A 16,164-nucleotide genomic window follows, 5' to 3' on the forward strand; every position below is an offset into this window, starting at 1 on the left:
GAGAAAGTGAATATTAGAAACAGCGAAGCGATAAGCACCAATGAAGGTCAACTATAATAACCAAGGCTACGAAATACATATCAGTTTTTAGAGTTCAATAACATGCGTTTTATCTTCCTTTTATGTTTTCTTACGTGCCACTCCGACTACTTCACTGCTGTCCCCAGATAAAGTTTTTAATTGAACTAATTAAAAATATATAACTATTTTTCTTCATTCTTCTGAGGATATTATGCAGTTTTTGTAATTTTGGCATATCAGGGATATAATAATAATATTTTATTAGTCATTCCCGAGTTATTCAAATCTCGACTTAGGTGAGAAGTCCTGGAACGTATCTCTTTAGTATGTTGGGGACTTACTGTATTTTTGGATTAAATGGGAAATCAATTATCCTGGAATATTTCTTTACCATCTATCCCGGAAAATCGAGAGTCTACTGTATATGATATCAAAATTATTATTTTTTGCATCCAGTTACTTTTTATCACATAGTATCCAGTCAAATTTGTCAGACAAGACTTTGTCTAAACAAACTCATTCTGTGTCCAAATTATTACTGCATTCTTGTCTAGATGATCTTGTAATACATCTTTAACCAGTGACTCCATTATTTTCCTCAGAACAGAAGTTAAACTAACTAGTCTGTAATTACTCGTGTCACCCTTAGAGCCCCCTTTATGAATTGGAGATACATTTGCACATCTCCAGTCCATGGGACTGTTAGTAATCCTGGTTATAACCTCCGTGCACAAGCACTTTGGGTGACCACCCAGGTGTAAACCAACGTAAGCGGGGGTCAAGGTGTAACGCCCCCACCACATGGAGGAATGCTGCCCCTCTGTGTTACCAGGCAATACTAGGTGGTAAATGACTCTCATCAACCGGCGCAATACCATCACTTTGCTTATTTGAGGCTTGAAGTAGTGGAACCCATGTTTAGTCTCCAGAGCTAAGTTCCAGTCAACCCATGTACTTTTTCAGACAGAATCTCAGTTATCGGTGATTCAACTACTGCCCCATCTCTTACATCATGCAGTATGACTGATGACTTTTGAGGTTAATGTGAACATCATGGGGAGATCCAATCTTCCTTACATTTCGAGGGTACAGCTCTAAAACGGTGCTCACAGGCCGACCGCTAGTTAGTACACCGGACCGAGCCTATTGGTTTTATGGCATTTATTATGAGTCATGAGTCGTGAGGTGTTTAAGGCTTTGAATGGATTCATCAACTCAATGTTGATGGCATGCTGGCCATCAACATTGAGTTGATGAAAGAGTTGATGAGAACTCTTTAGGAAGGTTCTGGATCAGCTAGTATATAATCTTGCTACCTCCACTCTGCCAGATAGCAATGGAGGGAGTCCAAGTAGTGTGTATTCAGGGGACATTGTCGAGGCCACGTTATGTCAAGGAACTGGGTATACTCTTACCATATCCAAAAATTTCATTACTTCATACAACATGTCCCCCCCCCCACTTTTTCTTACTATCGAATACACCACGAGTTGTCAAACTAATAGAGTAAGCTTATCTGCGAAAATATCTAAACCTCCCAAACACTTCCTAGTTCATTTCACAAATATACGTGATCTCAATTCTAATCTCAGTGATGGCCATTTCCACTTGCAGTCTCCCAAACCCCATGTACTTTTTCAGACAGAATCTCAGTTATCGGTTGATTCAACTACTGCTCATCTCGTTGCCCAAATTATTCGCTGTATGATCCCTTTTGCCTCAAAAGTAGTACTTCTGCATATGTCCATTCCGAGGTTCCCTGTCAGAGACTTGGTAGTTTGGAATCTTCTCTTTTCGATCTTCTCTCGCTTAAAATCTCTCTACCCCATTGTGTCAAATTCATCTGTTGTCTCTACCATTCTCCCAATTCCACTAATCACTTGGAGCTCTTTGACTTCCTCTCTTTGCAACTTGACTTTCTCCAGTCAAACTTGCCTAACATTGAGGTAATTTTAATGTCCACAACTACAGCTGGCTTCCGTTTTTCTAGTTACACCGACCCAGCTGGTTGAGATGCTGAGGCTTTTGAGATTACTGATGACCTTGCACAGATTGTTCATTTACCTACAAGGATACTGGACAATCCTAACCATACAACTAACATGTTTGGTCTTTTTCTCACAAACAACCCTTCTAAGTACACGGTCGAAGTGAGTGGTCCTTTAGGCACTTCAGATCACAACTTGGTGATTGTCTCTTCTCCAATGGAGCCTTTATCTCATGGCTATTCTCAACCTCATATTGTTGCATTACAAGAATGCAAAATGGGATGACCTGCGAGATTTCTTTTCTTCTTTTCCTTGGTCGATTTACTGTTTCAAAACTTCTCATATAAATGTTTGCTCAGATCGTGTCAGTGAAATTATTCTTTTATGAATGGAATCCTTTATTCCACACTCTTCCATTGACTGGAAATCCTATAAATAGTTTTGCTGATGATAGCACATTGCATTCCACTTTCCATTTTGATTAACCTTGCCCTGCTTGATCAGCTTCAACTTCTCGAATATCCCCTACGAATTCCTTAAATGCCAATCTTCAGGTAATTCTCCAGTGGGGCAAAGACAACATCAATAATACTTCAATCCCACTTGCTATCAGATATCTATTACCATCAGATATCAAGCATTTAAGAAATGCTTGTCTAAAGCATATGAACGTACTTCATATGCTTTAGACATGTTTTGAGGAGCTGATCAGTATACTTTACTTCAGCTTTACAGAACTTTAATCTGTTCACACTTGGATTACGGTTGTCTAGTATATGACTCTGCCAGAAGTAAAGTCTAACATTATATAATTATACGTAAACATAATAAACAAACATAATTATACAACGTCTAATCATCCAGCACAGTGCTCTGAGGACTGCATTGGGTGCTTTCAGGACTTCTCCAATTCAAAGTCTTTATATTGAAGTGCATGATCCTCCATTACATCTTCGTAAGAAAACATTACTGCTCCAATACACTGCTAAGATCCAGAATCTTCCATCGCATCCCAGTTAGGAGTATCTTTATAATACTTGGTGGGATTTGTTCTATGAGAGCAAACTAAATGAAAATAGACCTGCTTCACTGAGGATTAAAGAACTTGTTGAGAGTTGGAATATTGATTTAATTGATTTTTTCAGGACGGAACTGCTCCTGTTCAACTTGGATGTACATCTCTGCCTCTTACGATGTACATTTTCTTCAGTGGGAGAAAGATGTCATACCTCCTTGCAATAATATCAGGCAGTTACACTCGGCTCACACTACCCTGAACTCCTGTGCCTGTAAAATCTATACTGACGGATCAAAAACTGCTAGTATGGTAGGTGCTGCTGCTGTAGTTTTCTCTTCATTTACTGCTACAGCCTCACTACCATTAGTCTGCAGCATCTTCACTGCTGAATTATATGCCATCAGGAGGCCTCTGTAGCCGAGTGGTCAGGAGCAGCAGTGCAGTAGCACACGCTCTTTGAGTAGACCGGGGTTCAAGCCCCTGACTGCTGAATACGGTCGATCTGCCAACCCGCACTGGACCAGTGTGGCAGATTATGGTCCATTTCCCTCAGCATGAATTGTTGAGGAGGCTTCCATCCTGCAGTGGGTTGATAATGGCTGCACTTTACTTTTTTTTTTTTTTTTTTTTTTTAAGTTAGCACTTAGTAAAATTATTGAGCTTTCCATCTCACCTGCCATAATTTACACGGACTCCCTCAGTGCTGTCTCTGGTATAAGGAAAAATTTCTCATTTTCTCATCCTATCTTGAAATACATTCATTCCCAGTTAATCTCCTGCAGCCTGTCCAATTAGTTTTTGCTGGATCCCTGGTCATTTTGGCATTCCGGAAATGAAAGTGCTGATATTGCCGCTAAACATCCTCAACCCACTTTCTCACAACATCCACAGGTTCCTTACAGCGACTGTAAGCCTATAATTCGCAAAGCATTCTACGACAACTGATCTGGAAAAGTAACACCAACAATAAACTTTACCAGATAAAACAAAATCGAAAGCTGTGATTCTCTAGCTTCCGTGGAAACAGAAAGAGGAAGTGGTATTGTTAAGACTCCGAATTGGACATACATCTCTTCCTAATATTGGGAGAAAGCCCACCTCAATGCTCATCTTGTCAGGTGCAACTTACAATCCGTCATTTTCTGGTTGATTGTCCCTTACATTCACCCATCCGCTCTAACACTTTTCAATCTCTCTCCGTGTTGAACATCTCTCGCGATTTATCTCGCTTCATAGGAAATGAAGCAAGTATAGAACTTTTGATATTTCTAAAATATATTGACCTGTACAGGAGCATATAATTTAATATCTATAATTGTATGTTGCCTGTAAAAAAAACAATGAATAGACACAGTTTGGCCTCGGTAGCCCTTGTATCGTTAAGCCCAATACCAACAACAGCAACAGAAAAACAATGCAGAGTAGCATTATTTTCTCATACCATTTTAATGCCTGCATTTGGAATAGTGCTCCCACTCTACTAAATTAAATATCTCTTTGTAAACATTTTTCCATTGATGGTTTTAAATTTTGTTGATAGATCTTTTTATATTTTTAAATGAATAATACTTGTTTAATTCTTTTATCACAAAAAATAATTTTCTGTATCTGTTAATTATGTAACTAAAGATATGATTGATGATGGTATATTTAGAAAGCCAGCTTTTATAATAAGCCTTTATGTGTATATCCTCTACAACACTATAGTGGCTTTGTCACTGTTCGCTTATTTGAACAGGTCTAAATGTTAAAAAAATTTGTTGAAATCCTATTAGAAATGAGGAATTTTGAAAGGCCTTATTAATCAGTGTTGTAATTAGCTAATCTCAGGTTTACCCCACAATATCTGCTATAGCATAAGCTAGAGCAGAGTTTCCCAAACTTTTTTAATCACTCAACACTTTTCATCTCACAATATATTTGTGGAACACAAGTTTGGCAGGATCCAAAGTTTGCTAATGTTTTATTACATATGATACACTGTGCATCAGGAGTATCTTTATTTCCAACACACGTAAAGCCAAAATTCAAATAACTGTCATCTTACTTTCATTTTGATCTTTTATTAGTTAGTTCCTGTTTTTTCACTTCAGATTTTTGGGAACAAAAGGCTGCAATTGTTTATCCTCACTTTGAAGTGTTGACAATATTGTGTTCATTTTCATCAACCACAGTTGCACTACTAGAAGTACTTGCTTCTCCTTTTTTAACCACAAATCCATGGTCACTTATTTTAATAATAATATTTTGAAATACTGATAATCGTAAAAAATATTTATACAAGGAAGTGAGTTTAGTTATGCATTATGCTTGCTCGTTTTCCACACTACTACATAACTAATCTCGTAATTGTGAAGACAGTCTACATCACACCACCAGAACTGCATATAAACATGCAAAAACGTGTCAGTGGAAGGCTACTTTGTTTCATCCACCTAAACGATGCATGATAGTGGTGCACTCCCCCCCTCTCCCTCAACTCTGTGTATTCCAGGCTAAATTGCATATGAATGCCATATTGGATCACTACATTGCTACTTTTTCATAGATGTCATTACCTCTATGCAAAGCCTACTAAAATAAAGTGTTCCATGATCTATTTGATTATTAGTCTATGCCCGTATATTAATAACAGAAAAAATAAATGTTAAAAATTATAATGATACAAAAGAGGTGTATGCTACAAATATTTAAAATGTATATACAGGGTTAAAATTGAAGTATCCCTATGTAGAGTGCTCTGGAGCAAGTTCTAAGACTCGTATACAGGTATACTAAAGAATGCACTCACCATTTATTGGAAAAAAAAATTAGTTACAAAATTTCTAACTATATGGCACTGTGACAATACAAATCACTTGAACAACACTACAGTTGTTCAATGTTTCCTCTATTTTGGTCAACAACAGTTTCCATTTGAATAACAGCATTTTCTACAGCAGAACATAACATGTCAACTGGAATAGCCAGCACATGACATCTAATGCTGTCCTTCAGATCTGCCAGAGTTTGACATCCTTCCCGATACACCTGGTTCTTAAAAAAAATCCCACAGCCAGAAGTCGCATGGGGTGAGGTCCGGTGATCGGAGTGGCCAAGATGTCTGGAAACAATGGCTGATGACCTGTTCATCTGTAAAGTGTTGCCTTAGCAATCTCTGGACACAATGGTGGATGTGGGGTGGCACACCATCTTGCATGAATATGGTATCCTGAAGGACCTGTTGTTGCATCTCTGGTATTGCAAAATTTGCCAACATTTCATAATATTGCTGTCCAGTGACAGAACAGGTGTGAAGTCTAGTCGGTGTTAACCTGTTCAAAAAAAAAAAAAAAAAAAAAAACATGAATGTGGCTGTAAATGCACATCACACTGTCACTTTTGGAGAATGAAATGGGACCTCTTGGATAACTTGAGGGTTTTCTGTTGCCCAAATGTGACAGTTGTGTGTATTCACTTGTCCATTTAAGCAGAAGTGGGCTTCATCACTCCAAAGGATGTTCCATGGCCAAGTGATGCCCACTGTCATTCGTGCCAGAAACTGAAGTGTGTATGTGAAATTAATATCTGCATCACCATGCTTTAGCTGCTGTAGCATATGCATCTTGTAAGGATAGTACCGCAGCACCTGACGCATTAGTAGCCTTACAGTGGACTACGGCATGTCCACTTCACGAGAAACAGCTGGCACACTTGCGCTACCACATGGAGATTGACTTGATAAATCCACGACAGCTATAGCCACATTTTTCGACCTCTACCTGGTTGAACACCAAGATATCATGTCACTTCAGATTTTGCAGTCATTTTGTGGACAACACAAACAGTCATAGGTTCACACCTTATGCGCTTCTGAAGCCCTAATTCTCTAATAGCCACAGCTGCATAGTACAGCTTCTGATAGTACAGCTTCACTAATAGCACCTTTTCCTCTAACATTGTTGGCATTGCTGCTGCTGTAGTGCAGGCAAACATCTACTGTATGATTTTGAAGAGACTGCTTTGCTTTTATACAGTACAGTAGAGCTGAGTAGTGGCACTGTGGCAGTAACTTACGATTATGCAAATACTTACGTTATTTGCATAATCGTAACGAGCCTTAGAACTTGCTCCAGAGCCCTCTACATAGGGATACTTTAATTTTAACAACCCTGTGTGTGTGTGTATTTTTTTTTTTTTTAATTATTAATTATGATTTTTCATAGAACACTTATTCACATCTTATGGAACACTAGTGTTCTTCGGAACACAGTTTGGGTTGGGAATGCTGAGCTAGAGTACCAGAGGAAATGGTACTGTATGACCCAATATCTAATGTGTAAAAAAAAAAAATCCCAAGACCAATAAAAAACTTATTTAAAAAATGATATGCTCTGAAATAAAATTAACTAAAAACTGGAAGGAAAAGCCAATATTAAAAGTAATAGCTTAATATATATATATATATATATATATATACACACACACACACATAGTAGTTATCAAGTTTTAAAGAAAGAAAATAAAAAATGTGAATATATAAAATAAAAATAATTTGCAATAAAAAACCTACTTTCAGCTTGTAAATTACTGTTATGCAAGGCCAATTGCATTAAAATGCTTTCAACTTGCATCTAAGAATTACACTTAACTTGAAATCCAGTAAATATTTATGATAGCAGAAAGCTTAGCTAGAGTTATTCTTCCAGGTTTAGTTAAGTGTTAATGGACATTCTGTACAGGGCTCTTTTAACCTATTGTAGACTTTTTTTTCTGTATTCATTCTTTGTAGCTGATAGACTTTTGCTTGAAATTTTCATTTTGAAGTTCCTTCATTCTTTATTTTTGTTTTCTTTCTTAAAATTTGACAACTAATGTGTACACCTTAGTTTTCAAATTGTTTATTCACACACACAGACTCGTCGAAAAGGAGATTTCTGTTGTGCATATTGTAATAAGAGATCAAAACCAGAATTTCCTGGGATAATTTACATGTACACTGCCACAAAATATGAGGAGCCAATTATCTGGTTTGCTTGTTTATCTGCTACAGAAAAACATTTGCAATGGAGGTGTAAATTTTTGTCCTACAGAATATAAACAACAATTTATTTATTTAATTTGAAGTATTAAACTAAGATTGCTATATTTGTTTTTATACTAATGAGTTTTGATTCAGAATTTTTTTTTTTTTTTCACAGAATATTACTTTTGTCTTCCCTCAGTTTTATTATATCTTCTACACTGCTAAGACACCAGAGGTGAGGAAGTTATTTACTATTTTGTATTACTTTTTATTTTTGTTAAATCTTTACTCTCTTCTAAGTATTTTAAAAATCAACCAGTTACTGAATATTTTGTAAACTTGATAATAAGTGCATAAATTATAGTATAGATGAATACTTTCTGTGATGATATAAGTGAATATAGTGATATCAGCATTTTTGATCAGCCACACCTTCCATTTATATAGTACCTTTATACAAAGTTTTGCTTATACGTTGTCAGTGGGTATGCCTTATCTTTATGTACAGTACTCTGCAGCTTTACTGTTTCCTGCACTTAACTATCTCCAGCCTGATATATGCCTTTCATTCTTTGCTCATTGGCAATAAATGATTTAACATTATAAGTGTTTCAGTAATTTTATTTTTAGTATTACTACCTTAAACAAGTATTTAATCGTGATGTGAAGGGGAGTTGGAAGAAAAAATCCTCATTTTGATATAAATATAAACTCTGGATAGGATTACTGAAGTGACTGTTCGATTGTTCTCAATGTTTTGGCATCAATTTGGAAACCATGTGCACTAAATAAAAAGAAAATAAGGTCACCTTATTAGAAATGTCCAAAATTTACAAAAATGACATGTTATTCTTGTGACATTACTGACGTGAAGCATTGATAAGGGAGCCAAAAAATTAAATGATCATCTAAATGTGGAATGGAAAATGCAAAGAAGATAGGACAACCAGGGAAATTATTTTTTCAGTAGGTTGAATTAGTTTGAATAATTCAAGTGGGGGGGGGGGGGGGAAACACCTTGTATGGCATAAAGTTGCAGTCTGGGAGTTGCATCAGCAAACCATGAGACAGCCAAAGTGTTTCTTCTAAAACTGACCAAATGTATCAAGGAGAAGAGCTGCAAACAAGGAGAAGAGTTTTTTTTGGGGGTTATTTCATCAACAAACCAGTTTTGTTTATATCCGAAATGAGAGCTACTGTACACAGTATTTCTTCTAAAGCTGGCCAAATGTAGGAATGAAATCCTTTATTCCACACTCCACTTTAAAATCTCGTCCTTTATCTAAACCTTGGTTTTCCAATAAATGTGCTAAGGCTGTTCAAGAGAAGAACGTTGCATATCGTAATTGGCTTGTTTCCAATTCTTCAGTTTCATTTTCTGCCTACACCAAAGCTCGCAACAATTGTAAAGCAGTTAATAATCAGTCCAAACTAGATTTTCAACAGGCTAAGAGTAGAAAACTTGCTTCTTTCCCTAATGATAGCTGAGCATTCTGGTCTCTTGCCAAAGCTATTGGCCGCAACTTTTGCCCAACTCTGCTCCCACCTCTGTTAAAACGAGATGGTTCTGTTGTCACTTCAGCCAAGGATAAAGCTGACCAGTTAGCATCCCATTTTTCTTCCAACTCACGTATTAATGATCTTGGTAAAACACCTCCCTAGCACGCTCCATTCAATGCATCCTGTGGTCTTCCATCAAAAGAATGTCAGAAGGATTTTGACAAATCTTGATGCTAAAAAGCTCCTGGTGCTGATAGTATTTCTCCACTTGTTCTCAAAACCTGTGCTCCTGAACTTACTCCCGTTCTTTGCTGCCTTTTTTTCACTTTCTTATTCCAAAGGTGTTTTTCCTTCGGCTTGGAAATTTGCTCATATCCAGCAGTTCCTAAAAGGGTGACAAATCCCCCCCCCCCCCTGATCCAGTTATTATCCCATTGCAATTACTTCTACTCTTTCTAAAGTACTGGAGAAATCAATTAACCGCCAACTGTTAAACTACCTAGAAACCTTCCGTCTGATTAACGATCGCCAGTTTGGATTCCGTCAGTGTCGATCCACTGGTGATATTCTGACTTATGTTACTCATTTATGGACAAATTCAATGGAAATGGTGAAACACAAGCAGTTGCTCTTGATATTTCAAAGGCTTTTGATTGTATTTGGGCCGACCGGGCTAGCCAGGTGGGTAAAGTGCCTGCCTGCCTGGCAACCCAAAGGTCGCGGGTTTGAATCCCGCCTCGGGCTTGGATCACAGTAAAATGCAAAACCTTTTTGAGGCGAATTATGGCCATAGAAGCTGATGCGCCAAAAACTAACAAGGAAAAAAAAAAAAAAAGATTGTGTTTGGCATGGAGGTCTTCTAAACAAGCTTCCATCTTATGGTTTGCCAACTGTTTTTTTGTAATTGGTTATCCAGTTTTCTCTCTGATCGCTCACTGATGGTGATGGTAGATGGGGCCGACCGGGCTAGCCAGGTGGGTAAAGTGCCTGGAAACCCAAAGGTCGCGGGGTCCAATCCCACCTCAGGCTTGGATCAGAGTAAAATGCCAAAACTTTGGGAGGTGCATTATGGCCACAGAAGCCTATGTGCCAACAACTAACAAAAAAAAAATATATATATAGTTGGCTCTCTGTCTTCTAACTTCTCCACTAATGCTGGTGTCCCTCACTCTTTTCCTCTTGAATATTGATGACTTTCTTCCACTGACTGCAAATCCTATCCATAGTTTTGCCGATGATAGCACATTGCATTCCACTTTCCATTTTCAGAAACCTTGCCCTGCTCAATCAACTTCAACTTCTCGAATATCCGCTACCAATTCCTTAAATGCCGATCTCTAGGTAATTCTCCAGTGGGGCAAAGACAACTTAGTTGATTTGAATCCTTCTAAAACTCAGTCTTGTCTTTTATCTCGCAAAAAAAAAGGATTCTTCTGCTCCTATGCTTATCTTTGGTGACACTCCGATTTCTAGGCAAAATGATATATCTCTTTTGGAGATTACTCTGACTTCTAATCTCTCTTGGCACAAGCACATTACAAATATTGCTTCCTCTGCATCTAAAAAAACTTAGTTTTCTCTTTCGCTCTCAGCGTTACTTTTCTTTCAAACAGCTGTTCACTCTGTACAAATCGCAAATACGACCTACCATGGAATATTGTTCCCACATCTGTGGTGGTGCCTCCAAAACCTCTCTCAGGCTCCTAGATTCCATTCAGAAGAGGGCAGTTAGGTTAATTAATGATTCTTCTTTTACTGAGTCTCTCCACTCGCTGTCTCATAGACATACTGTTTCTGCTGCATGCCTTTTCTACAGATACTTTCATGGGCACTGTTCTTCTGAATTGACTTCTATAATTCACGCTCTCTCTTTCAAAACAGTCCGAACACATGCCGACACCAGCCAACATCCATATACTGTCCAACTTCCAACCCACATAACAAACTTTTCATCTTCCTCATTTATTCATTCAACTGCCACTTTCTGGAACAACCTTCCTTCATTCGTATTTCCTGAAAATTGCAGCCTACAGAAGTTCAAGTCTAATGTTAACAAATATCTTCTTTTGTCTTCTCAACCTCCAACTCATGCACAGTACTGAGTACTATTGGTTTCAATACCTGATGTGTGGGGTTTTCATAAAAAAAAAAAAAAAAAAGTGTCAAGGAGAAGAGCTACAAACAAGAGGAAGGGTTTTTTTCACTGCTAATGAAAGGTTATTTCCAGAACAAACTAGTTTTGTTTATATCAAAAAAGAGAGCAGTTGTACACTTTGAGGCTGAGAAAGCCAAATTGATTCTTTACAGCTGCTTTAACTTGCATATCACATCAGGGGAGTTCATGGTTAAGTTGTGGCTGGTTTTACCAAACCCTGAATCAATGTGCACTAGAGTAATCAAGATAAGCATCTACCCTTAGGAGTGCACATTGGTTTGCATGAGTAACAGCTTAGATTTCCTTGGAATGATTTCATAAATGCATGTTTGTGATGTAGATAACACATTTTGATATTAAATACAGTAGAGCATCAGTTATCTGGAATAATTGATGTCAGACCTCTTCGGGATAGTCAAATTTTCTGGATAATCGAACGTAAGATACCTAAGCTACCTACAATTAAATTAAATAATTAAGATTAATTAAATTTAAAAAATTATAAACCAATCTCGGAAAACAGAAACATCCATCCAGGAATTTTTATGATTTTTATACAAAACAGGAAAATTAGAAAGTTTCTCATCTTGAATATCTAGTTCACATATGCAGTGTCTCAGTTTAAAGTTTTTCAGCCAACCTGTGCGTACCTTAAAATCTTCATTACCTCTTAATTTTCGATTAAAATCCAATGCTTTTTCACACAACATTGAGTCAGACACTGGTCAAACTTTTCTTCTGAAGAAAACACAAATAAAGTACACTCTCTAAAGTGGCATTTTCTGGTTTCAATATAGTCTTTTTTTCTGCTAGATCCTCCTTCATCGATATCCATAATCGACACAAATTCTGTTATAGCATTGGAATTTTTCTTTCTCTTTGGAGAGCTTTCCTAAATTTTCACCTTTTCTAATTCTATTAATTACCATTTTATGTTGCAATGTTAAAACTATGCGTTTTCTTTTTGTTCACATTTTACCATAAAAAAATTGAGAAAAATAATAAATCGCACAGTTTTGAACAATATTATTCATACCAAATTTGGAGCTAAACTAATCTGAAATTCACTCATGGTTTCAGGCGTCTCCGTGGCCAGGTGGGAAGGAGCAGCAGTGTGTAGCACACGCTTCTTGATTAGACCGGGGTTCGAGCCCGTCACCACCAAATACGGAGGATGCGGGAAGGTCAGGGAATGACCACCGCATATCCCGGAGCAATATGGCCTTAGTTGCTAATGCTCCTAAAAACCAAATAACAAACAAACAAAAACTCATGGTTTCTGAGAAAACCCACTGTGATATTTTTCTGAAGCACATGTTTGAAGGTCACATGCCAACCGGACTAGCCGGGTGGGTAAAGTGCCTGCCTGGCAACCCAAAGGTCGCCGGTTCGAATCCTGCCTCGGGCTTGGATCAAAGTACTGCAGAAACCTTGGGAGGTGCATTATGGCCACAGAAGCCAATGTGCTAACAACTACTTATAAAAAAAAAAAAAAAAAAAAAAAAAAATGAAGGTCACATAGAATTCTAGAGGACACAACCACAAAACAATAAAAACAATTTGCAGTTTTTGGTTTATTGGCCTTTTTTGTTTGCACAATCTGTTATAAACGGGTAGTAAACTCGATCTTTCGCTTATTAGAATCAAAATTCAAAATCAAAAATGCCATTAATAAAAAAAAAAGAAAGAAAAGAAAGAAAGGGCAGCTTTTCAAATTATTCCAGATAACCGATGTTCTGTGCACCCCAGAGGCCTAGAATTTGCATATGAAGTCCGTTAAAATATGTATCTGGATTATGCTCATAATTCAAGGTTGCGAGTTGTACTGTCTTGTCCTCAAACAAGACAGCAGAGCAACTGTAACAAAGCATACCATGTTTAGACATGTCTCATATATCTTTAAGTAAGGCTGAGGCAGGCTGTATCAAACTGCCATAAGCTGTTCACTCTATTACAGTAGTCTGGTTATTATCTCAGCCAATAATAATAAAGATATGCTTTCACATCTCTTTGTATTTCAGAATTCTGGAGTGTACTGAATAGAAAAATTAACACACATGTTAATTTTACCCAAAATTAACATGTGTGTTAATTTTGGGTAAAAATGCAATTTAGCTGGTGGTCCTGATGACTAAACGTGAAACTACGTGACCTACCTTTGGCAGAGGCAAGAAGGAGTAGCACCAACAGTGATTGGCAGAAACAAGCCACATGCCACTTTCCTCTCCACTAGCACATGACACTAAGCTTCCTTCTGTTGTTCGATAATGTCTATCAAAACATTTCCTCTTCTCCAGGCTGAAGTTAATTGGTCTACAGCATTCATTGAACAGTGATACTGTATACTTCACTGAAGCAAGCTGTAATTATAGAAAATCTATGGCTAGAAGTAAGCTATAATTATAGAAAATAGATGACCAGTGATATCATCAATTGAATGAACAATAGAAATATTGTAGTGCGTGAATATATTTAAAATTTTTTAGTGGTTCCCCCACCTCTGTATATGCAAAAAATATTATTCTCCCAAAAAACCCCACACTTCTTTTGCTTGAATCCATCCCGAATTAATGGTATAAACTAACCTAACCTTTTTTCACTAGCCAAAAATGAAACTCTATGAAAACACCCACACTTCTTTTTCTTGATTCTGTACCGAATTAATGGTGTAAACTAACCTTAACCTTTTTTTCACAAAAATGAAAAAATGAAGTCTTAATAAACCCTTTTGCTTGAATCTGTCCCAAATGACACTAAGCTTTCTCTGTTGTTCAGTAAGGTCTATCGCAATGTTTCCGCTTCTCCGGGCTGAAGTCAGTCTGTCTACAGCATTTGATGAACAGTGATACTGTACACTGAAGCAAGTTGTAATTATAGAAAATGGACAGCCATTTTCATCAACTGAACAAATAATGATGGGAAAAGAGAAATAATAAAAGTCACATGATCAAATTACCTGCCATTATATATATATATATATTAAAAAAAAAAAAAAAACTGGATAAAAACAATAGTCACATAATCAAAAAATATGAGAAAGGAAGCACAAGAAGAGAACTAATAAAATTCCATGATAAAAAAGTGCAACACTCAAAAGCACCCAAGAAACAAAATTATATGTACAGTGACGTTAAATTTTCTCCCCCTCCTCAACAATACAAGTTATATAGTTTCACATTTAGACATCAGAACACTGGCTTAACTGCATTCTAACTAAATTTTGCTTTAAAATTGGAAAAAACCACAAGTGAACCATTTGATCTTCTTAAAATAACATATGGGGACTCTGCAGTGGACTGTACATAAGTTTTTGAATGGCATTATTGTTTCAGGGAGGATAGTGAATGCACAGCAAAATAAAGGTCACATTTTGAGCATTTTTTGACTGAGTGCATTCTCAATTATGAATATATATGCTCCAGAAGAACAAACAGTAAAGGATTCAATATTGAATTTCTGAGATGCCTTTTATATTGTTCAAAGTAAAAGACAGGAAAAGTGGAACTCCACAGACTTGTTGCTTTACTGTAGTAGTAGTAATAGAGGCATTTGATGCAAGAAAGTAAATGAATGAGCTTATGTAGCATCAGCCAAAAAAAAAATTCACACAACCATTTTCTCTAAAAGTTTGTCCAGTTCCTTCTTGAATTTATTTAAGCTATCAACTTCTACAATGGCAGATTGAAATTTGTTCCAGCAATTAACAACAGCTGGCTAAAGACAAATTTCTGCACATCCATTCACAGCTGTCTTCACTCAACTTGAATTTATGCCCCCTTAGGTTTGTAATCTGTGAAAGCAGAAGAATTCCATTACGATTCAGCATAAAACTCAACCCATTTAAAGCCTTATACACCTCAATCAGATCACCTTGCAAGTGCCTAGACTTCAGCTGCTGCAATTTGCAGTACTTAAGCCTTTCTTCGTTAGAGCACCCCTTTGTTCCCCTTGCTAATCTTGTTGGCCTTCTCTGTACACTCTCAAAGCAACTCTACATCCTTCCTAAAATGAGGCCTCCAGACCTGTATGCAGTACTCAAGGCGTGGCCTGAACATTGCCTTATACAAAGAGATAATCACCACCTTTTCCTTATTAGGAAACTTCCTGTATATTATTGACAATATCCCTTGACCTGCTCTGGCAGCCTGTATGCATTGCTCAGAAAACTTCATATCTGATCGCACAATCACTCCCAGGTCTTTTTCATTTTCTACCACCATAAGTGTAGAACCGCACAGTTGGTACATTCCTCTGGGGTTACTTCTACCCATATACACTACTTTGCATTTGTCAATGTTAAACTTCAGTTACCACCTCTCATCCTATCTGCCCAAATTTTCTTGATCCTGTTGCAGTAGTACACTGCCATTAACAACCCTGCCAACCTTTCTATCATCTGCAAACTTTGACACTAAGCCTGATATACCTTCATCAATATCATTGATAAATATTCAAAACAACGGTGGGCTGAACACCA

At 37.2% G+C, this 16,164-nt stretch overlaps 1 protein-coding gene across 1 annotated transcript in view; it reads left to right on the forward strand.

The window, feature by feature from the left end:
• LOC150091794 (phospholipid-transporting ATPase IF-like) overlaps positions 1–16,164 on the forward strand; it is a 438,958-nt gene that overhangs the window by 335,372 nt on the left and 87,422 nt on the right. Inside the window, exon 22 of the mRNA XM_090369752.1 lies at positions 8,208–8,267. Within this exon, the coding sequence (XP_090225878.1) occupies positions 8,208–8,267 (60 nt within the window). The remainder of the gene's footprint in view (positions 1–8,207; positions 8,268–16,164) is intronic.

Source organism: Mastigoproctus giganteus, chromosome 1 (assembly GCF_048544385.1).
Source record: "Mastigoproctus giganteus isolate SK-2022 chromosome 1, ASM4854438v1, whole genome shotgun sequence".
NCBI lineage: Eukaryota > Metazoa > Arthropoda > Arachnida > Uropygi > Thelyphonidae > Mastigoproctus > Mastigoproctus giganteus.